Source organism: Lutra lutra, chromosome 16 (genome assembly GCF_902655055.1).
Source record: "Lutra lutra chromosome 16, mLutLut1.2, whole genome shotgun sequence".
Lineage (NCBI taxonomy): Eukaryota > Metazoa > Chordata > Mammalia > Carnivora > Mustelidae > Lutra > Lutra lutra.
Window position 1 is genome coordinate 16,441,725 of NC_062293.1, and position 24,934 is coordinate 16,466,658.

The 24,934-nt window shown below is 34.4% G+C and overlaps 1 protein-coding gene across 1 annotated transcript in view; it reads right to left on the reverse strand.

The window, feature by feature from the left end:
* Positions 1 to 24,934, reverse strand: part of EFCAB13 (EF-hand calcium binding domain 13) — a 136,794-nt gene that overhangs the window by 60,433 nt on the left and 51,427 nt on the right. The window contains 7 exon segments of the mRNA XM_047707365.1: positions 1,349 to 1,420; positions 4,036 to 4,179; positions 9,354 to 9,428; positions 12,517 to 12,660; positions 16,231 to 16,302; positions 17,757 to 17,894; positions 20,218 to 20,712. Of these exon segments, the coding sequence (XP_047563321.1) occupies positions 1,349 to 1,420; positions 4,036 to 4,179; positions 9,354 to 9,428; positions 12,517 to 12,660; positions 16,231 to 16,302; positions 17,757 to 17,894; positions 20,218 to 20,712 (1,140 nt within the window).

Below are 24,934 nucleotides of genomic sequence, written 5' to 3' on the forward strand. Positions count from 1 at the left end.
AACACTTTTCTTAACCTAAAAGAGAAACAATAACGTCAGAAATTTCCTATGCAGATCAGAGTGGTTACTGAAAATCCGAGATTTGTCTACTTCTTTATACACAGAAATTTTTCTGCATCTGTTTCCCTAAATATATTGTCACCTTCTTGAGGTGGGGATCCTGGTGATTGGAGCCAAAATGATGGGACTACCGAGGGATGATCAGTAGATAACTTTATTTCTTAACAATCGTTTCTTTTATACTTTTCACAAGATCCAGTTACAAACAGGATATAGATTTACGTGCAGGACATGAACTGCGTGTGAGATGTGAGCTATGTGCAGGACGTGGGCTACCTGTAGGCAATCAAGTGCCACAAGCCAACAACTACAACAACAACAACAACAACAACAACAACAACAACAACAACGACTATCTCTTAGCTTTAAATAACAAAAGCAAGTTAATGATTCTCCACACTTATCAGATCCATCTAAAGGAGGATGTGAAAGTACTCCCAGGATCCTCCCATGTTTATTCCAGGCGTCAGCCCAGGAAGACTCTTGCCCTCCATCTCCTGGAGTTTTCTCACAGGATCTCACACGACCCAGTCACATTGCCGGGGATACAGATTGTGTTCCAACATAAATACCTGTGTTTTATTCTTTTCCTGATAATGCTTATTGACCAAATAATCATGAGTGGTTATTCAAATAAATTACATTAAGTTTTTATAATTAATTAATAACCATTAATCACCATTAAATGGTTATTCAAATAAATGACATTAAGTTTAAAACTTAATTTCTAAACAAAAAAGTACACAAACTCCACAAGTATAATCTTCATTGGTTTTAGTTCTGTTTTAATTTTTAAGCAAAAAAAGAAGTAGTAGAAATTACCCATGCTACCAAAATGTACATGGTCTCTCTTGTGTTTTAATAAAAAACAAGAAAAGGAACATAAGGAATGTCTACTAAAGGAAGCAGTAGAAGATTCCTGAGAAATTTTATTGAATAATGTAGAAGCCTATACACTACATAGAATCCTAAGTCTGAGGCTTAAAATGATACAGAAAATATTCATATCTGAAAAAATTCAAAGCCAGTAACTGACTTTATATAAAGCCCAAACACAAAAAAGGGATTTAAAATAGCATTACACAGACCCTATTCCAGAAAAAGCCTTTTTTCTTTCATCAAGGAAGCTGTCAACTTTTAATCAAAACCAAGTTTCACCTGCTTTAAAACAGATCAATGCCAACATGTTAACCAGAAATTAGCAGAACTAGAAACACTAAAAAACAAAACAAAAAGACATCCATTCAATAAAAGTAAATTTAACAGTCACAAATAATCTAGTACTTACCTTTTAACCTGGAGGCATCACGCATATCCTTCACCACTTTTCCAAATTCTTCTATTTGCACTTCATCACCTTCTGCAAGAAAAACATTTTTATATTATTATATTCAAACATTTTTAGTAGATCAGCCTTACTAAGCAAAATTCAAGATCCAATGCAGCAATCTCTAAAAATGTAAATCATTTGATGTACTCGTATTTCCTTTTCATATTGTTGACTATCCAAAAGATCAATTTTATGGAATAAATAAACCTTAAGATTATAGGAGAAAGGCTGAGTTTTCAATATCCATCAATCAAGAGAAACTGTGTAATCCGTATCCCTAGAGATAACACTAAGAGACAAACCTCAATTTTAGTTTAACCTTTCAAATGTTTACAGATTAAAAATACTGTACCAGATTAACTTTAAAGATTTTTCCAATGCCAGATGGTTCTATAATTTCCAACACATGTTTACACTCATTTCTTACAAAGAACACACAGATACTAGAAAGCCAAAGTAACAAACACAGGAGGCAGAGGTGGCTTTGCTTTCCCAGTCAGGAACAGGGAAACTTAGCACAAGGATTTAGAATTATTATAGTCTATGGTCACAGGATAGAATACAGGTGCTATAAAATGAGATATTGGGGAAGTATTTCTAAATTTGCTAAATGATAAATATTTTTTCTATTTTTCAATGTCTTTTTGTAACCACCGCAAAAATAATTTTTAGGGACACCTGGGTGGCTTAAAGTATCCACCTTCAGTTCTGATCATGATCCCAGGGTCCTGGGATCCAGCTCTGCATCCCACTCTTTGTTCAGCTGGAGCCTGCTTCTCCCTCTGCCTTCCCCTCCCCCTTCTTCTCTGTTTGTCTCTCTCTCTCTTTCTCTGACAAATAAAATATTTTTTAAAATATTTTTTAAAAACTTCAAATGTACTTTGAAATATTAATGAGTTAATACAGAATACCATCAAGAACCAAGAAGTAATAATTCAATCTCACTAAGTAGAGGGAACCTAACCATTTTTTTCCTTTTTAACACACCATGATCAAAAAAGAATATCCTTGGTAAGTAATTTTTTTTTAAGATTTTATTTATTTGACAGAGAGAGAGCCAGCGAGAGCAGGAACACAAGCAGGGGGAGTGGGAGAGGGAGAAGCAGACCTCCCGCCAAGCAGGGAGCCTGATGCAGGGCCGATCCCAGGACTCTGGGACCATGACCCAAGCCGAAGGCAAACCGACAATGATAGAGCCACCCAGGTGCCCCAGGTCAGTAATTTCTAAGTTCTTCTTCATGTTTCTAGGTCTCTGTTGAGCTACTTAAGCAGTTCACTTGGTCATTTCCCCCACTTTAATCAGAGAAACTCAAGTTTCATGATTTATATACTAAAGTACTCTGTAAGAGTTCATTTAGAAGAAAAGAATTCTACTGCTTTAACAGCACCAAATATAAATACAAAGCCAAAAATACAAGGTTCAAAACTTTGCACACCACTGCATTAAAATAAGAATTAAATCTCTGTACTGAAGTTCCAATGTTAAGAGAAGAAATGGTATGACAGATGGGGCACACAACATTTTCAATATTATACACGTTATTTGGATTTAGATGGTAGAATGTTCTACATTTTACACACTGCATTTTTGCTTTATAGGTATATAATAATGAATAGGATACAGTATTTATTCTTTATTATCACAGTAAGTAATTTCATAGATAGCTGAGTTATTTTTATAGCTCATAAAATGATACGTTATTAGTCTGATTAAAATAAATGCTATATAATACTTTCTCTGGTACATGTTGCCTTCAACTTCCACTCACTCTCTCAAGGGAAACTGAAGCTTTGCAATGAAGGAGAGGGTGGAAATCCCTACTATCAAGTCATAAATATCCTTCTATTTTGATTAACCCTCCTCATCTCAAATATCTCAATAAAACAATCAACACACTTAAAGTCCAAAATTACCAGCATCACTTAAAAAGGAGCTTAATGGAGAAAAAGGGGCGATTAATCCTCACAGGGAAAGACAGTTCTTTGACAAAGACCCCAGAGGCATGCTTCTGTTACTAGGCTAGTTTGGCATAAGCTTTCTACATACAAGAGTACAATAACATATTTGTAACTTTATGAGGGAGTGGAAATGTTTGCCTGTGGTTGCGTTCTCACTCCTGCCTATAGAACATCAGCAGTAAACGATAATCTTATCTTTAAAATTTTGGTCTTTGGTCTTTGTTTTATAGTACTTTTTCAAACTTATTTTTTGTTTTGTTTTAATCTTTTTTTAATAATTTGCTAAGTAGAAGTGGTAGCCACCATTAGGTGTTGTGTTTTTCTACCAAATTAAAAATTAAAAGCCTATTTCAACAAATTGTATGGACATCCCAAGTAGTGTTAATAAAAAACCAGAACAGACCTCTTAACATTCCCTAACAATCTCTTCTGTGTTCACTGGAATATGCCATTTTCCAGTAACATGTTACACAACTTGAAGGTAAGTCAATGCATATTTAATCAATTCAGAGTAATGATAAGTTAGATACTAACATTTTTTTCTGTAGGACAATCTGAGCTTTCTTTATATTTCCTAAATGTGTATATTGGCATATCAACCAAATACAAGATACAAGGAAAAATAAAGATAGAAGATAGAACCATATTCTTAGATATCTTTTAATTTTAATATTTGAAGTACTTACCATCAACTGTTGCTAATTTCAGTGCACTTCGGAATTCTTTTATTTTCAAGTTACTATTCATCCCAGACAGAGTGTTCCACAGGTGAGAAACATTCATCTTCTCTTTGCTTAAATTGTGGAGGTTTTCAAGAGTATCAGGCAATACTGAAGGGTAGATAACACACAAGTTTTACAACATGCTTGTCCAACAAGTTAGTATAGTAAACTATTATCAGGACTAGTCAGGAATTAAGGCTTTTATGGTTAATAGTAATAACAAATACAGCATAAATGATTGCCAGTTTTCTTTCTTTTTTTTTAAGATTTTATTTTTACGTAATCCCTATACCCAGTGTGGGCCTGGAACTCACAACCCCGAGATCAAGAGTCCCATGTTCTATCGACTGAACCAGCCAGGCGCCCCTGCCAATTTTTTTTTTTTAAAGATTTTATTTATTTATTTATTTATTTGTCAGAGAGAATGAGCACAGGCAGAGGCAGAGGGAGAAGCAGACTCCCTGCTGAGCAAGGAGCCCGATGTGGGACTGGAGCCCGATGCGGGACTCAATCCCAGGAAGCCGGGATCCTGACCCGAGCCGAAGGCAGCTGCCCAACCAACTGAGCCACCCAGGCATCCCCCTGCCAATTTTTAAGTATTAAAACACAATAAAATATTTAACATCAGAATTAGTGTAACTTTGAGGATTCTGAAATATTTCAAGAACTTATAGTGATGCCACCCCTGAGTAACCACTATAAAGTGCAGTTCGCATTGAACTATACAGATTTATATAAGTCTGAGTTCATAAACAAGCCCAACTGATAAAAACATGAACTAAATAGCTTTTGCTCTATATCTCCCCTCAAAGATCTTCCCTGGATCTTACTTTCTCTTCAATCTACTATTGCAGACCATGGGAGGAAGTTTTGTGTTTTTTTTTTTTTAATTCCAATAGAATTTAATGGAAGGTTTAATGTGGGTGGTAGTGAAATTATCTCATTACAAATGTGTAGAAGATCACTTTGCTGCTGTATAGAGAATGGACTCTCCGGAAGATCAGGCAGCGAGGAAGCTACTGTAGTAGTTCAGAGAAAAAGATGACAGTGGCTTCGACAAGGGTAATAGTGACGAAGATAATGAGAACTAGACAAATAAAAAGATGTGTTTTGAGAATGAAGCTGAGAATATTTAAGATTTTACTTATTTTTATTTTTTAAGATTTTATTTATATATTTGACAGAGAGACACAGTGAGAGAGGAAACACAAGCAAGGGAAGTGGGAAAGGGAGAAGCAGACTTCCCTGAGATCATGACTGAGCTGAAGGCAGACACTTAATGACTGAGCCACCCAGGCACCCCTAAGATTTTATTTTTAAGTAATCTCTACATCCAATGTGGAGCTCAAACTTACAACCCAGAGATGAAGTGCCACACGCTCTACCAAATGAACCAGCCAGGTGCCCCAAAGTTGAGATTATTTTGTGGTGAATCAGAGACTGGGTCCATGAAGAACTCCTAGGTTTGAGAACTGAGCAACTGGGTGGATAGTGGCATCAAAAACTGAGATAAGAGAGACTAGGGAAAGAATAAGATTATTGGAGAGCAAGAATTCCTTTTTATACATATTAAGTATGAGATAAATGGGGAGTCAAAAGGACAGAGATATTTAAAGTAGTAAGATTATTTGGGAAGAGGCTTAGAGAATGGGACTCAGAATGGATTCTGGGATCATGCTAACATTTAAAAGTAAGCTAGAAAGGAAGCAACCAGCAAATAAGATGAAAAAAGAAGAGCAATTTTACAATGGAATATTACTCAGCTATTAAGAAAGAAGGAAATCTTGGGGCGCCTGGGTGGCTCAGTGGGTTTGGCCTCTGCCTTCAGCTCAGGTCATGATTTCAGGGTCCTGGGATCAAGCCCCGCATCAGGCTCTCTGCTTGGCGGGGAGCCTGCTTCCTCCTCTCTCTCTGCCTGCCTCTCTGCCTACCTGTGATCTCTGTCTGTCAAATAAATTTTTAAAAAAAAAGAAGGAAATTTTGACATTAGTGAAAATATGGAAGAACTTTAAGGACAATATGCTTAGTAAGATGAAGCAGACAGAGAGAAACAAATATTGTAAGGTCTCACATCTAAAAAGCACTCAAAAATAATTAATTAGTTAATTAATTACATTTTTTAAAAAGAGTAGAATGGTAGTTACCAGTGGAGAATTTGGGAAGATGTAGTTAAAAGGTACTAATTTACAATTAGAAGATGAAGAAGTTCTGGGGATCTAATGCACAGCATTGTGATTATAGTTAACAATACTCTATTATGTACTTGTAAGTTTCTAACTAAATCTTAGTGTTCTCACCACAAAAAAGAAAATGATAATTATAATTACATGATGTGATGAAGGTGTTAACACTATGGTGGTGATATATTGCAATATATAAGTGTATCAAATCAGTACTTTGTATGGCTAAATTTACACAATGTTACATGTCAATTAAATCTCAATTTTTTTTAAGAAAAGGAAGAGCCGATAAGGTGGGAGAGAAATTAGAAGATTACAGTGTCACAGAAAACACAAGAAAATTTTTGAGTAAACATATTAAATTAAAACAAGAATAGTTGTTGAATCCTTATGCTGTACACCTGAAACTAATACAACACTGTACATAAATAATACTTGAAGTAAAAAAACTGCTGGAGGTAAAGAAGATGAAAACAAAAAATTGACGATTAGATTTAACAAAATGAGATTTAACTTTTGTGAAAAAAAAAAAAAAAAAGCTACTATGGAGTGGCAAAGTCAAAACCTGAATGAGTATTTTTAAAGAACTGGCAATATAGTATTCTAACAACAGCCACATTCCCCTTCAATTTTCAACACAAAACATATTCTATACTAAGTCAAAATATCAATAAAAATAACATTTGGTAATAAACTGAATGAAGGAAGAGGGTGGTGGAGCTAGGGACATAAGGGAAAAAAGATCAAGAATGACTCCTAACTTCGGGGCCTAAACAATTGAATGCTAAGCTCAATAGAAAGGGAAATCATCAGATACCAGAAACGGGGAAGAAATATGATTTATGTGTGTGCCTATGCTGATGCCATACTAGTCAGCTGGTATAATATAGAAGTTAAGAGCATAAGCTTCACTTGAGTTCTAATCTTAACTCTACCACAGACTAGTTACATGACTTTTTTAACCTCCATGCCATGGTTTCACAACCATAAAATAAAAAATAATAATAGAGTTGATATGAAAACCAAATGACTGATCGAGTCCCGCATCGGGACCTCTGCTCAGCAGGGAGCCTGCTTTTCCCTTTCTCTCTGCCTGCCTCTCTGCCTACTTGTGATCTCTCTGTCAAATAAATAAAATCTTTGGAAAAAAAAAAAATGACTTAATAAATAAAAAGTATTTAGAAAAGTACTGGCACATAGTAAGCATTCAATAAATATGAGTACTAGTAGTAACTATTATTGTTATGTGGTACAGATATGATCTATCTAGAATTATAACTGAGATGCCTACTTAAAACAAGCACCCTGGAAAGTCTTCCATGCTAAAAATTATAACTAAAAACACTCTGGTCACCTTTTTAGGAATTTAAGAAGAAAGCTGTTCTATGCCTGAGGCATGAATAGGGGGAATAAATCTCCAACAATAACCTAAATCCCAAGGCTATGTTGGGTTTCAAATCAAATGATTTGTTTAATACATAAATTTGAAACAGAGAATTAACATAAAACTGTCATAGCTAATTATCCTTATGGAAAAAAAAATGGATCCCAATTTCGCTCCATACTTAAAAATCAATTCCAGGTGAATTAAAGACTTAAATATGAAAAAGAAAAACTTAAAAATATTTAAAAGAATATATTTGGAAATATCTTAATGTCCTCAAAATAGAGACAGGCTTTCTATTTGCCCTATAAAGGCAAAGTTATCTGCTAAACGTAAGAAGGGTAGACACTGGGGTAGGAATGGAAGTTTGAGAGATGGAGATTTTAAATAGTTACTTCAGAGAGTGAAAAAATATAAGCTAAGTGGGGAGGAACAATCACATAATTCCTAGATAATGTCAAGGGTCAGCAGACAGTGTTGATCAAGACTTTATAGTGGAACTCTATTCGATCTGCTCAACAGTGTAATTTTCTCTAGAAATGCTGTCAGCCACAAGGAGAAAGCAGGGTTGGGAGTTTTGTCAGCTAGGTATAACAAAGGGGCAAGAGAATTTAGGGTATTTGAGACACACAGACCAGAGAGATTTTTTAAGCCGAGTTAAGAAAGAAAATTGAGAACAGGAAGAGACTGATGGGAAAGGAGAAAGTAGAGGGGGAAATGGATGGAAGGTCCCAATGAGGTATACAAAACCAATAAGCAGTCTGATGAAGATATGAGCAATCAAATGAAGAAAAGAAGAAAAGCAATAAACATAAATGTGCAATATTAAGAATGAGAAAGGAAATTTAACTACAGATATGAATATGTGCTGATAAAATTTTTATCTCCATGAAACTGAAATTCCTAGGAAAAATGAAGTAATTAACAATGCAAATAATCTCTTCGTCCAATTGATCTATTGTTTTCTTGTATAGAAAACAAATGGATTTATATAAGGTAAAATAACTTACTTAAAATACAGTATTACTTAATAAGCACAAAATAACAAATTTCTACTTTTAACCCCATTTTTTTAAAGTAAGGTCCACACCCAGCATGGAGCTCAATGCGGGTCTTGAACTCATGACCCCAAGATCAAGACCTAAGCTGAGATCAAGAGTCAGATGCTTAATCGACTGAGCCATCTAGGTGCCTGTAACCCCAATTTTTAAAATACACATATATTACCTTATATTTCTTTAGAGTGAGCTTCTGAATGGCAAAGAATGTCTTTCTCAGCTTACCATACTCACAACTTAACATAAAGTCTGATACATAACAGTGGCTCAAGAAATGTTACTGAATAAATTAGAAGATGAAAAAAAATACAGCTTTAAGTAGAAAATCTGCATATTAGTACTCAACTATAGTCACTAGATGGCATCACTTCCCCAAATTGGGAAGACATTTAAACTCTTTCCAAAATGAATTTTATATACGCATTTCTAACTCTCTATAAAAAGTGTGAGATTATGATAATTTTCAACTCATTTGCACATAGAAGTCGTTCTGGATTTAGGGATCATTACTGGAGAAGATTAAGGCCAAACATATCAGCAGTAAGCCAGGCGTTTATTTGCCTGATGAACCGTAGGATGTCTTTTTGTAAATTATATTCTTCTAAAATCTATCACACCATTTGATCCACTAAAAGCACAAAAAATTATTGTTTTACATACACAATTTTTCAGAGAAGCGTTCCGTATTGGTCAACATTGTATCAACAAATTCCTTAAAATTTGACTTTTTTGTTTCTAAAAGGGAAAAGAACATTTTTTTCAGTATCTTCAAGTATTAAATTATTAAGACAAATATTGAATCATGTAAAATAAATTATTTAGGGAGATAATATAATTAAAGCCATCAGCTAATATCACTAAAAATATATGGTTATAAGAGGGAAAAGCAATTCAACTTACAGGAAAAAAGTAAACGCTGAAAATTGCCAGGAAAATTAATCAAAATCTTTCTAGTCACAAGTGCACAACATTTTTAATTTTAACTTATATTACCTTGCCTTGGCCTTGCAACAACTCACTGAGATATGTAGGTGAAGAACTAGTATGTTTTAGAAAAAACACTTATACATGATATCATGACTTTTTTCCCAGGTCACAAAAGGAAATAGAAGATCAGAGATTAGAAGGGAGCTCTCTTGACTTGTTTTCTTCTGTATCAGGCTACCATTCACACTGCTATCTTTATTCCAGTATACTGTTGAAACTATTAAACACTTTAATAGTCATTTTATACTTAGAAAATATCTCTCCTTGATTATATATAACCTCCCAATATTGGAATGGATAAAAATTTCTAAGAATTTTCTAAGGCCACTTTAAGGGTTTTACATAAATATAATGAACTTTTGATAACTCTACACCTTTGCTTATCCCACTTAAAAAAAATTCTAATTCTAATCTATAAAAGATAAGGTACAGCCTATTGTCCTATTCCCAAGATTAAATATCATTGAAAAGTTTACTTTAAAGAGCACCAAATCACTTTGTGTTCTTAGTCAAATATTTAGAGACTTAAAAAAATGCGACTTCAAAAAATTCTGGGGGAATGTTAGAGTTAATGAAGATTTATATTCACTGACAGGAAGATAGAACTTTCTAAAGCAATAGATTCCCTTATTTTGGTAAGGTCTATTTGATACACATATGTTTCAGCTGAACCACTGAACCCACCATCCATTTGAAGAACATTATTAATACCACTACACCCGCTTCTGTGCTTTTTCAATTCCTTTCTACTGTCTCTCTACAGAGAGAGCATTGCTGAATTTTTCAGTATTACCAATCTCTTGGTTTTTTTACATATAAGTTTAAACAGGATAAACAAAATATTCCTTAATTTTGTTTTACAACTTGATAAAAATTATCAGATTCTTAGAGCAATCTGAGACTTGTTTTCATTCAATATTATATTTCCAGGAATCACCCATATAGTATATTGTTTTCACTAATGTACAGACTATTAGTATTTCTTTATGCACCAATGGGCACAACTTTAACCATTCTATCACTGATGATGTTGTTTCTTTTTTTTGTTTGCTATTAAGATCAGTGCCGCCATGAACATTCTTAAACATGTCTCCTTGTACATCAGTGCAAGAGATTTCTGAGATCTATAGCTAAACGTTGATTTTCCAAGTCATGAACTATGAAAACCATTCAAAACACTACATAATGTTTTTCAAAGTTCCTTTATCACTTTTGTCTTACTTACCAACCATTAAATGAACAGATTTCTCAATTTTTGCCAATCTAGTGGGTATAAAAAGACATTTCACTGTGACCTAAATTTTGCATTTCCCTGATTACTAGGGATGTTGAGAGTCTTTTCATATGATTATTAGCAACTTGTGTTCCTTCATCTTGCAATGGCTGTTCTTATAATTTAGTCATTTTTCTATTGGGTTGTTAATTTATAGGGGTTCCCAATATATTCTCCACAATGATCTTTTGAGGTTCTAAGTATTACAAGTAATCTTCATTCTATTTGTGGCTTGTATTTTCATTCTGTTTGTATTATCTTTTAATAAAGAAAAGTCTTTAAGTGTAGTCAAACTTACCAATCTTTTCTAGTTAGTGATTTTGTATCTTAAAAATAATCTTTCCTAACTGTAAGTCAGAAAAATTTTCTTCTCTTTTTCTAAAACTTGTACTGTTCACATCTGGAAATTATTACTGAATATGATACATAGATAGGGATCTGATTTCATTTTTTGCATTTGAATAATTAATTATCCCAGTACCATTTATTAAATGGTGTTCTCTCCCCCGTGATCCGCCACCTCATTATATATGTTTTCATATGCATGTGGGGATATATTTGTAAGTTTCTTATCCTGTCAATTTCTCAATCTCTGTGCCATTCTCACACTGTTTTATTTACTATAGTTTTATAATGAGTTTTGACATCCAGGAGAGAAAGTTCCCTCCAACACTACTCACACACCCCTATACATGTTTTTTACCCCCCTCAAGAGTGTTTTAGCTATTCTTGGCTTTTGTTCATGCATACAGATGTTAGAATTAAGTCATCAAAAAATGTCAAGGTTTTAACAGAATTGCTTTGGATAAATAAATTATTTAGGAGAACTGACTGTTTAGAGTCTCTGAATTCATGAATATGGGGTATATCACCATTTATTTAGGTATTATACAATGTTTTAACTAAGTCTTACCATTTTTTTCTCATAGGTTTGCTCCTATTTCTTTTTCACTTTTTTTTTAATTTTTATTATGGAAAAATTTACATATACACAAAGTAAAAGATATAATAAAAGCTCATTTACTCTCCCCCTAGCTGTAAATATTATCAATTCATGTCTATTACCATTTTACCTAAAAACCCCACCCATTTGTCTACTTGACTACCAATCATCCCCTTTAGAAAAGTAGCTGCTAAGTTATAAGGCTAAAACTCATCTAAGTTGGCTATTTATAACTATAACAAAGTTAGCTAGTTATAAGGGTCAAACTAGTACCTTCATTATGAATTGCAGGCTTTGACATAACAGAGTCTTTTGTCTCATTTAGTGCCCTTTGTCCTGACCTCTATCTTGTCAGAAAGCAAAATCAGAAACCCTACTTTTTGTTTTCATGTTTGCCTATAGGAAAAAAATGTCTGAAAATATGGTTATTACTGGTTATGTCTGGATAATGGGATTTTGTGTGTTTTGTTGTACTTCTGAGAATTTTTCTGTATTGGTTTACTTTTAGTGACCTTTCTTTCTAATAAAAATAATAAAGTCATAATTCTGAGGAGAAAAAATAGCAAAGCAACCGTCTTTCATATGTGTAAGCCCTGTTTTCCTAAAAATATATCACTTACCATCAGCTTCAGTCAACTCTGTGATCTTCTCAAATTCTGGCTTAGAAAGGTAAACCCCAAAATCCTGAAGACAAGTATTCAGATCCTCCAAATCCATATTTTCATCTTTAATTTTATCAATGGCTTTAATGACATCAGTCAACTCTGAAAATAAAGCAATATGCTATTAAGTATTAAATATAAAAGTTTAAAAGAAAACACCAATAGTAAGATGAATTTTAGTTCTAATACTAAGTTAACAAACAAGAACTTCAGAAATGTTATGTATAAAAAGAAGTACCAGAATCTTTAATAGTATTGAAAACCAACAAGGTACAAAATCAGAGCCAAAAACATATTCTACTTTGCTATAGTCTCTGTATCTAAGGAAGTGCCAATTTAATTGCAATTTGAACGCATAGGAACAAAAATATTATTCAATTTCCTCATTTAATTCTCTAATAATTTAAAATTTCCTAGTAGTATGTTTCTCGGTAGCAGAAATAGAAGTAGAAAACCCTCAATCCCAAATGATGAATGGGGTAAGGTTTCATTGCAATATATGGCTCAGTCTTTGGTTAATTTATCTTGGTTTATCTTCTGTATATATAAGTATTATTACTTGGAAATAACTATTCTACATGTCTTTTTATAATACTTTTGAATATATGCCTCACAAATTTGGGCAGTATTCCATTCATTAAATTTAAACAGATAAATTACTGCAATAAAAGCTTTCTTAAAATAACTTGCAAACATATAGCATTATTAAGGGGGTTGACAGATGTGGGGGTGGGAGTATGTAAACTTTGGAACAAATTAAACTCAAATATTTTCCCTAATAGATTAGAATAGGTAAAGTGAGGAAGCTGGGCAATGGAGGGCATTAAAGCCATTATCTAGAGTTAATCAATTTTAGGCAATCACTGGCCATCATTACGCTAAACAAAGAAATGATCAAAATGATGTCTGAGTTAGATGACTCTTTAAAAAATGATTCTTATATATAAATATGTACAAGATACATGTTCCTATCTTGTGAAAGTGAAAGAAATTTTCATGTAAAAGTAAAGAGCTGATGAGTGACATCAGCATAATGGTTCAATAGGAAGTCTAACACACTGCTTCGTAGAAATTCCAAAAATAAATTCCCTTTGTGAGAAACCAGAAACTAACTAAAAGGTTCTTACAACCCAGGAGAAGGCAAAACCAGATGCACTGAAGCTGGCAGTAAGATTTGGGACAACCTCCTGCAAAAGCTGGAGAGCCTACCCCCAGTGCAGCACTAATGATCCAGAAGAGCTCCCAGCTTCACCCAAGGGAAAAGAGCCATTGGTTCACACATCCACCAGTCCAACTTTTCCAAAAGGCCTTCTCAGAAGACTGGCTCTTGTCTTGCCAATCTTGGAGCTCTGATGATTCTAGTATAGCCTAGTTGTTTAGAAAGAATAAAAGTGATGGCTTGGGCTGGCGGATGCCAGTGATCCTCCCTTCTGCTGAGCACAGAGCAGATTAAAATTCCCAACTCTTAGTCCACCCTCGCCCTCCAAGAGGAAAAGAGTTTATTCATGCATTCAGCACCTCAGCTTTTTAAGAACTGGCATGTGTCTTGTCAGTCCTAGAACCTGGGTAAGGAAAAAGTCCATAGAGGCCCAGAGAATATCCACTGGACTGATTGGTGAGGGTCTTTCCTGTTTAAGGCCAGTATGTGAAGACTGAGAGAGCCAACACACACCAACAAAGTCCAAATGGAAATTTCAGAACTAAAAAATACAATAACTAGAATAAAAAGCTCAGCAGATGGACGCAAGAGTTGAAGGGAGGAGAGAAAGGAAAGTATCAATGAACTAAGAAACAGAAATAGAAATAACCCCATGAACAACACAGAAAACTGACAAACCAAAAAAAAAGGAATAATTTCAGACACCTGTAGGAATATAAAAACAACCTAAGGGAGCACCTGGATGGCTCACTCGGTTAAGCATCTGACTTCATTCAGCTCAGGTCATGATCTCAGGGTCCTGGGATCAAGCCCCACATCAGGCTTGTCATCAGACTCCCTGCTCAGCCAGGAGTCTGCTTACCCCTATCCCTCTGCCCCATCCCTCTGCTCATGCTCCCACTTGCTCTCTTTCTCTCTCTCAAAAACAAAAAACAAACAAACAAAAAAATCTAACACTTGTGTCCCAGAAGAAGAGAAAGAGACCATGGTTAAAAAGATACTCAAAGAAATAATGCCTGAACATTTCCCAAATTTCAAAAACAGCAATGAAACAACAACTGAGTTGGTGAATAACCTTACATGGTGTAGCATTCAAGAAACTGATTTGCTAATAGTGTCTTCAAGAAATCCAGACACTTAAGCACTTACATTTATCAGAAAGGACAAATGATGAAGTAGTTTTTAACATGAGACTTTTTTTTTTTAAAGATTTTATTTATTTATTTGACAGAAAGAGATCACAAGTAGGCAGAGAGACAGAGAGAGAGGGGAAAGCAGGCTTCCCTCGGAGAAGAGAGCCCAATGCAGGACTGGATCCCCGGACCCTGAGATCATGACCTGAGCCGAAGGCAGAGGCTTAACCCACTGAGCCACCCAGGTGCCCCAACATGAGACTTTTTAATCTAAGTATAAGAGAAAATCTTTCCTTTGGATTAATTTTCCCTTCTCTGAGAAATCTTTTGGGAAGAAACAAAAAGCTTATCTTTCTTCTTTAGCATATGAATAAATAAAAGGAAATATAAACAATAAGCCTTATCTTTTATTTTTTAATCTTGCTGAAAAATATTTAATTGTTTGTATAAAAAATAAAATCACTGCAAGCAAAAATTTTTTAAAAACTGGACTGTAGTTATAGTTATATGTCTGTAAATTTCATAAAAATTGCACAGGTGAATTTTATGTATGTAAATTATACCTCAATAGAATTGTTTTTAGAAATGCTCTAAAACAAAGGCAAACCAAACCAGTGTTTCATTTAAACAAGTCCTTTACAAAAAATTAAAAATCAGGGACACCTAGGTGACTCAGCTCAGGTCGTGATCCCAGGGTCCTGGAATAGAGTCCCGCACCATTCCCATCACTGGGCTCCTTGCTCAGCGGGGAGCCTGCTTCTCTCTCTGCCTGTCGCTCCCCTTGCTTGTGCTGTCTTTTTTTCTTTCTCTCTCTCTCTCACAAATAAAGGAAAAAAGTATTAAAAAAAATTAAAAATCAAATCACCCATCAATTGCTAAGAATGTAGTTAATTACCTATTTCATCTCTTCATTTCCTTACTATTACTCTACATTTATGTAGTACTTTACAGTTTTTTTTTTAAAGATTTTATTTATTTATTTGACAGAGAGATCACAAGTAGATGGAGAGGCAGGCAGAGAGAGAGAGAGAGAGAGAGGGAAGCAGGCTCCCCGCCGAGCAGAGAGCCCGACGCGGGACTCGATCCCAGGACCCTGAGACCATGACCCGAGCCGAAGGCAGCGGCCTAACCCACTGAGCCATCCAGGCGCCCAGTACTTTACAGTTTTTAAAATCCACATAACAACTCTGGGAGGTAAGCAAGTTAGCTATTATTACCTTGACAGGGCAAGTCTTTAATAAACTGGCAAATGGCTTGCCTGAGGATTTCAGGACTATTAAGTATCTATCCAAAAAGCAAACTCAGTTCAGTTGAACCTAACTCTTTTCAACCTAACTGTTTCTTTCCGCCAAATCATTTTAAAATAAACTTCCCACTTACCATCATATTCAGGAGGACTTTGCTCCATGGAGAGAGCATTCATAAAGTCATCTAAGTTCACCATTCCACTTTCTGTAGAATAAAGAGTTGGATTATGCATTGTTATGTTTTTGCATAAAAGGTAAATTTGTTTTTTAATACAACTAAGAAAGAATTACTTCTCCTTCACTTCATCATCATCCTATTGAGTCTTCATATCTTATTTCCCCTAGATGAGTCTTTCTAAATTAGGTCAGTTCATTTCATTTCAACAATTACTTAACAATTTTTAAATATCTATGATAAAGTGCAATGGACTGAGTTAGGTACTCAGTTGTTGATAGATATAGGAAAAAGGAAAAGTGCCCATACAGATGGACCATGAGAAATTAGAGTCTATTTCACACCATCATGAAAACCCACTCAATATGCTACCCATTAAGACACCTTGACAATACTAACCACTCCTTACAGACCCAAGTGTCCCCATCTCTACCTCCTACATCCAGCTGATCCAAATAACTATCTGTTTTTAGGTACAAAGCCTCCACAGTGATCATACCAATCCTGATAAGCAACAGAAAGAGCTCAATAGGGGTGCCTGGGTGGCTCAGTGGGTTAAGCCTCTGCCTTCGGCTCGGGTCATGATCTTGGGGTCCTGCACTGGGCTCTCTGCTCAGTGGGGAGCCTGCTTCCCCCTCTCTCTCTGCCTGCCTCTATGCCTACTTGTGATCTCTCTCTGTCCAATAAATAAATCTTTTTTAAAAAAGAAAAGAAAAGAAAAGAAAAGAAAGGGCTCAATAATTTTAGTAGCACCTATTCCTGAGATTTTTTTTTTTAACAAATCTTATTTTCTATTTACTTTAGCTAGGAAATTTTGCTCAGGTTCTAAGAATTCATTTCTAACACAATCCCAAGTCAGTCTTTCCCCAAAATATTGCCTCTGCCTTCTCCTCAACTAAACTTCTGCTATGGGCAGTTCTTACTTAATGATAGAACAACTTCTTTAATACAACAACCCTTCCTGGAAACTTAAACTCTGCCTTGAACTTAGGCTGGTGACTGGGATATGCCATTTAACATCTTCTAGATCTAACTGACTGCCTTTTTGTCTAAGTAGCACTAGCCCTAAATTCCTAGCTGTAGCACTCCTCCTCCATTTTGGAATCTACAATGATTTCTTCTTGGATCCTTGGGCTATTTGCTCAGAGATTTTGTGGTTTTATTGCCTAAAGCTCCCTACAACTGGATCAGACTTCCACAGTACATGTTCCAAACTAGAGGGTATAGCTAAGGGATAGTCATGGAGTCCCACATAAACAATTGAGATATAAAAGGCCTAGCTCCTCCAAACCAATCCATTAGGTCAGACTTTCCAGCAACTTTTTTTTTAAATACTATTTTCCATTTTTGTATCTGTTCTTTTAGAATCTTCTTTAGCATGGCCCATTCTGCTCCATTCCTAGTTGAATGAACTTATTCCATCATTTAATACTATCCATAAAACTACCTAATTTTCTCAAGAAGTTTGGCATTATCAGTCTCACCATTTTGAGTAGTATCTGTCACAATCTTCTTGAGCTCTTTGTCTGATAAAGTAATTCCTAGTGAAGGCAAAACAGACTGAAGTTCTTCTGCAGCAATGTAATTTTCTTGGAGTTTATGGATAGCTTCACAGATGTTTTCTAAATGTACAAAATGTAAAGTACTATTCAGCTACAGAATTTATGTGTCTTAAGCAACAATTAGCACCCAAAATCTTTATCTAGTAATCAGAAAGCAAGTTTTATCTACTTATTATTTCACAGGACAGCTTTTTCTTCATATTTCTGTTGTAAATATTTCCCTTGTAGTTCAAACAGAAAACAATCTTGAAAATTCTATAAGCATTTATGAACTATTTGCTTGGAGGAACAACCTGTTCAAGTTGCTCAGCCAATGCTGCTTGCTTCTGATTAAAATATAATATACGAGTTCAAGAGATCATAACACTAATGTGTTCAAATTCTAGGATTCCAAGCAAAAAATGAGATTTCGTGCCCTTCCCATCACTTTATTGTTTTCTTCTTTTTTTTTTAAATTATGTTACATTAGTCACCATATAGTACATCAATAGTTTTTTATATAGTGTTCTGTGATTCATTGTTTGCGTATAATGCCCAGTGCTCCACTGGTCTACCATACTTTCCGTTCACAATCTTCAAAATCATTACATTTTAAAAGCAGATATAAATGGCCATGATGAGCCCCCTGATATCATGCACTGAGATGGGCACAATATCACTTCAGTAATATTCCAGCCAAAAATGTATAACCTGAACTTATTCATTAATAAATACACGGAAAAATCCAAATGAGGGACATTATACAAAATAACTAGTGAATACTCTTCAAAAGTATCATGGTCATAAAACTATCCCAGATCTGAGGAGACTTGGGATACATGACAATTAAATGTAATCTGAGATCCTGGATGAAACCTTGAACCAGATATCTCATGAAACAAACTGAAGGTTGCTGGGGGAGGGGAGAGGGATAGGGTGGCTGGGTTATGGACATTAGGGAGGGTATGTGCTATGGTGAGTGCTATGAAATGTGTTAGTCTGATGATTCACAGACCTGTACTCCTGGGGCAAATAATACATTGTATGTCAATTTTTTAAAAAGAACATTTATGGAACAAATGAAAAAAATCAAATAAGGTCTTCAGAATAGTAAATAATATTATATCAGTGTTAATTTCCTGTTCAGTGCATTTACCATGGTCCTACAAGATCTTAACACCTAGGAAAACTAGATGAAGACTATTTAGGAATGTCTTTACCTTTGTGTAATTATTATGATTTTAAAATGATTTTTAAATGAAAAGTTAAAAATGTTTTTAAAATGTAAATCAAGTGACAGTCACATTTCATAGATGTTCAATTACCATCAGTTTATTTTGGAAGTCATACCCTATTTCACACTTCTCTATACACAGAACATGAAGCATGGCAATGGTAGGTAATTTGATTTTAGTGACACCGGGAAGATAAATAACCACTTTCTTCCACAGTCTTCTAGTCACTGGGTAAATGCTTACTATTCCATTTTTCCTTTAACTAGGTTTTTAATTCTTCCTGGAATATAAAGAACTCAGAAATAGGAATGAGGCACAGAGTAATAGTAGGGCATTGGTAAAGGACTCAAACAAACATCGTTGTGCCTCCTTAATAGAGCACACTCCCTTTCCAACTGAGTTATTGAAAACATGCATTACTGTGTATGAATCACTAATATTTCACTAAGCACTCATTTTAACAATTACATGTAATACGAAGTGCAATAAAAAGGTCACTATGTTTCTTTAAAGAAAATAAACATAACTTAAGTAACTTCAGTCAAGGACTACAGGAAGGAGTATTTAATTAAGTTCTATACACAGTATTTCTGATAGAGGTACCACAGAAGTACGAAAACATGTATCATTTGGGAAACCTTACTTATCATTTTTTTTTAAGCCTTACTTATCTTTGAGGAAGACTATAAAGCCCAGGGCAGCTGAGATGTATGATATTAATTTTCTCTTGATATTCCCACATCCATAGGAAATAATATCTGAGGTATTATCTTATCATACAGCATATGGATATCATAGCTTTAAATTACGGAACCTGAGCAAATATTTCACATAGACTTCCTACCTACTTTGTTAAGTAAATGATAAAATAACCATTTCCAAAAGAAAACAGGCCTTCTATTTTCTAGGGAACTTGAGTCAGTCCGGTTAATTACTGAGTAAGCTTCTTGGTCAAAGTGAGGAATCTGAAAAAGGGAGCATCTGGAAAGGCACAACGGTCAAAACCACAGCGTTCTATGCATTGGCCTATAGACCAGAAGTAGCAGTTACTCAAAAGTACTGACAATTAAAATGCATACAACTATGTAATAACTGATTAATTCAGCTCATTTCTGTGATAACTCAAGAACTCAAGGACCTAGATTTTGACTCACATATAAGATACTGACCCAGAGCATTCACTGCAGTTTTTTCCTTTGATGAAACCTGTTTTAGGGGGCTGGAATGCCTTCTCACATCTGGCTTCTGAAGTCTGGGGATCCTAAAAGTATCACTTTTATCCAGAGACTTTTTGAGGCTTATAATCCTCCTCAAGTTATGCGGTATAGACTTTGAGTCATGAATTTCAATCTTCTCTGAACGTTTCTTAGAGTTTATGCCGTCCTTTGAATATGGTTCCTGGAGTCCTATATTGCTGCTAGCAATCCCACTTGGGAATTTTTTTATTTGCAAAGGATTTTTTAATCTTTTATATTCAAGGTAATCATTATCCTCCATAATTTTATGATATTGGAGGTTTTTTCCATTTAACTTTGGGAATAATGATGGTTCAAACAGTCTGGAAGATAAAGTGCTTTTCTTCCTATACTGTAGATAGCATTCTGAAATATTTGATAACTTTCTGTTAGAAGTAGATTCATCCAAGGCTGACCATTCCATAATTGCTAAGCAAGAGAAACATAGTTAATTATTTCATTCACCTGAAAAATTTGAAAAATTTTTTTAAATAACTAAGTCCTCATTAAAGCTCTTCAACAAATTATCAGTTGCTTAAATATAAAATAAATATGTTTAAAAAATTACAGAGGTAATAACCAAAAGACTGAACTATTAACTAGGTTAAATATAATCTTCTGGTTTAATAGATTTAAATTCCTCCATCCAAAGCTATTCAGAGTTAAACTACATCAAAGGTGACAGCCTCCTAAAGCACATAGTTCTCATTCCCCACTCTTTGTCAACTTTGAAAGATAATAGGCTGATATGTCAATATAGCTACAATTCCCTTAGTTATGGGCATACCAAACTAAAAGGAAGTTGTAGTGGGGAAATTTTTATTTATAAAATCAGAATACAAATATTTACTCTTCTAAAGATTCTCAATACTTGTGGGAGTAAAATAACTGTATATAAAATAACATTTTTAGAAAAAATGAATACAATACCCCACTAGGGCTTCATTTATGAAGTCCACCGGATGGCTCAGGATAGTATGTTACATTTGAATAACACATTTTAAAGAATTTCAAATGTTATACTACTTGGTCATCAAAACAACTCTATGAGATCATCAAGTAAAGTCAAAGAAAAACAAGAAACTTCAACAGAGTAGCAGTAATCTTGACTAAGAAATCATTTCACTTAGAAAAAATAAAAATTTTCTTAGTTTAGTGTGCGTTAAAATGAAAAGTAAAGGAAAATATTTGGATTTTCAATGTCTGGAAATCTTTTTTGAAATTAATTCTTTTTTAAATTGACATATAACATTGTATTAGTTGTAGGTGTAAAAAGTTTAGAAAACTTTAAAGACAGTGACATGGATTTCTAGGTTCTATCAAAAAGAAATAGGCTAGTGAATGGATAAAAAAAAAATCGTTGACACTTCTGCTTTGGGCTAAGACACTGCAATAGAGACCAACTTTACCCTCAAAACTTAAATAACTAGGGACGCCTGGGTGGCTCAGTTGGTTAAGCAGCTGCCTTCGGCTCAGGTCATGAACCCAGCGTCCTGGGATCGAGTCCCACATCAGGCTCCTTGCTTGGCGGGGAGCCTGCTTCTCCCTCTGCCTCTGCCTGCCATTCTGTCTGCCTGTGCTCGCTCACTCTCCTCTCTCTCTGACAAATAAATAAAATCTTAAAAAAAAAAAAAAAACTTAAATAACTAAAAAATTGGACAATTTATGTGGGGTGAAAATGTTTTCAGACATTGGACAATAAGTAGCACAGGACGAAATAATCCTTTAAAGAAGGGAAACAAACCAGCTAGAAACCCTACAACTGTACCAGCTTACTGTCTGGAAGTAGTTTCCACGTCATAGCATAGGAGAATAAAACCTGAACAGAGCATGCTGGTCTGAATGAGTAGAGGAAAGAGAGATAAGTGAGATATGAGGAAGGCTAAAGAATCTAGAATGTGAGAGTAGAGTGCCAAAGAAGAAAGAACTGCTGAGTTCTGGACATTAGCATTAACTCTTTGGCTGAGTATTAATCTGCACATACATGAGAAGATACTACCCAAGGACAAGGAGACAATTACCAGAAAATTGTAGTTAGGACAATTCCTGTAGCTCCCTGAGAACTAAGAATGATTTCTGATCCCATTAACCAGAGAAGAAAGATCATATAATACATGGGGCCTCCAGTAGACTCATCTGAAGAATGCTGCCTTAGTAGTAGAGCTAAGTTAGCATAAAAGCAGCTATGTGATCATCATTAAAAAGCTTTAAAAAGCAAGCTTCGAAAGGACCCAACTGATTCCAAGTAATTCAACTGCATCAGAACCAAATCTAACATTATTTAAAGGAGCTCTAGGAGACTATAAAGCACCAAGTAAATTGTGAAGGGGGAGCAGCTCAGGAAAGTAACTTCATAACATTGGGTTCACGCTGAGCTACATGGACTTGATACTAAACAGTATACCATAAATTCTGAGAACTGAACTCTAGGATAAACCACCATCTAGGTCCCAGGTGGGCCACTGGATGTCCCACATATCTGAATAGTACTGCAAAGGCTGTGAAAAACAAATTGACACTGAAACTACTAAACATGGAAAACTGATTGAAACTTGTAGCCTGAACCAAATTGAGTCAAATTTCTGCAAAAACAAATCAATATTTTCCATAGGAGTTAAGATCCACAGTCTCATAACTTAATATTCAAAATGTCCATGATATTAATTCAAAATCACTTCATATATGAAGAACCAAGAAAATCTCAATCTGCTTTGGAAAAGACAATCAATAGATGCCAACACAACCAAGATGACAAAGATGTTGGAACTTTCTGATAAAGACTTCAAAGCAACTATTATAAAAATGCTCCAACATACAAAGAAAAAACATTTTTGAAATTAATAGAAAGAAAGAGTCAGAAAATGACATAAAAGACAGAAAGAGGAACCAAATGGTAATTTTAAAGCTTAAATATAATAATATACAAATATATATTTATATATTATACATTATATAATATATAAATAAATATAATAAGTTAAATATAATAACCAAAGAAAAAAAGAAAAAAATTTATCAGACAGGCTCAATAGTAGAATGGAATCATCAGAGGAAGAGTTTATAAATTTGAAGATAGATCAATAGAAATTATCTGAAGAACCAGAGGAAAATAAGAATGATCAGAGTCTCAAACACTTGTGGGGCAATACGAAAGAGGGCTGACATTTGTGTCAGTGGAGTCTCATAAGGACAGGAGAAAAAGTGTGGTGGAGAACAAATATTTGAAGTTATAGTGGCCAAAAAAACCTTCAAATTTGGCAAAAGACAGATTCAAGCAGCTCAGTGTATCTCAATAGAATAAACTCAAAAAATCTACTCCCAAACAAACCAAATCAAACTGCCAAAAACTAAAGACAAGTACCTTGAAAGCAACTAGAGAAAAACAATTCATTTCATGATTTGAATAATATCAGACTTCTCATCAGAAATTGTGGAATCCAGAAGTAAAGAAATAACATTTTTAAAGTGCTTAAAGAGGGGCATCTGCCTGGCTCAGTCAGTGGAGTGTGGGACTCTTGATCTCAGGATTGTACATTCATGCCTCACATCAGGTATAGAAATTGCTTAAAAATAAAATCTTTTTTTTTAAAGATTTTATTTAATTATTTGACAGAGATTACAAGTAGATGGAGAGGCAGGCAGAGAGAGGAGGAAGCAGGGTCCCTGCTGAGTAGAGAGCCCAATGTGGGGCTTGATCCCAAGACCCCGAGACCATGACCTGAGCCAAAGGCAGAGGCTTTAACCCACTGAGCCACCCAGGCACCCCCAAAATAAAACCTTTTTTAAAAAAATACTGAAAGAAAAAGCTGTAAACATATAGTCCTATATCCAATGATAATATCTTTCAGGCATTAAAGAGAATAAAAATATTCTCATATAAAAAGAACTAAGCTAATTCATTTTTAGTAGATTTACTATTTTAAAAATTTTACTAAAAGAAGCTATTCATGCAGAATGGAAATGATATACACATAAGTTTTTCTTTCTTTACAATTTTGGAATACAGTTTCTTCTAACAGACTGAAATACATACAGAATCTAGTATACTGCCTTGTTGTCTTTGCCTATCTGATTATATTCTTTTTTAAAGTCTTTTATAATTTTCATCTTTATAGTTACATTCTATCATTTCAATGTATTTAATTTTATTTTTGTATATATTTTGTATATTATATATCAAGATATATAAAAATTACATAATATATAATATAACATATATTTTTATATAATGTATATAATTTATAATTTATATTTATGAGTTAACATATAAATACATAAATAAAATATATTATGAATTTATTATATATAATATATAATACATATAATATAATATATAATATAAACACACACACACATATATATACACATACCCCCTTTTCCTTCTTTACAATTTTGGGATATAGTTTCTTCTAAAAAAAAGACCAAAGCAAACACAGAGGATCCAATGTATTGCTCTGTTCTGCTCACCTCTCTCTCATTATATTCTCTCTTTCTCTCTCTCTCTTGTTGTTTGTTTGTTTCAGGTCTCTTCTGATTTGTTTAGTGTATATTTCTCTGGGGCATTTTTGCCATTTTAGTATTTTGTTCTCTCATTCATTTATTCTTCTCTGGATAGAATGACAACACAAAAATCTCACCACAAGAAAAAGAG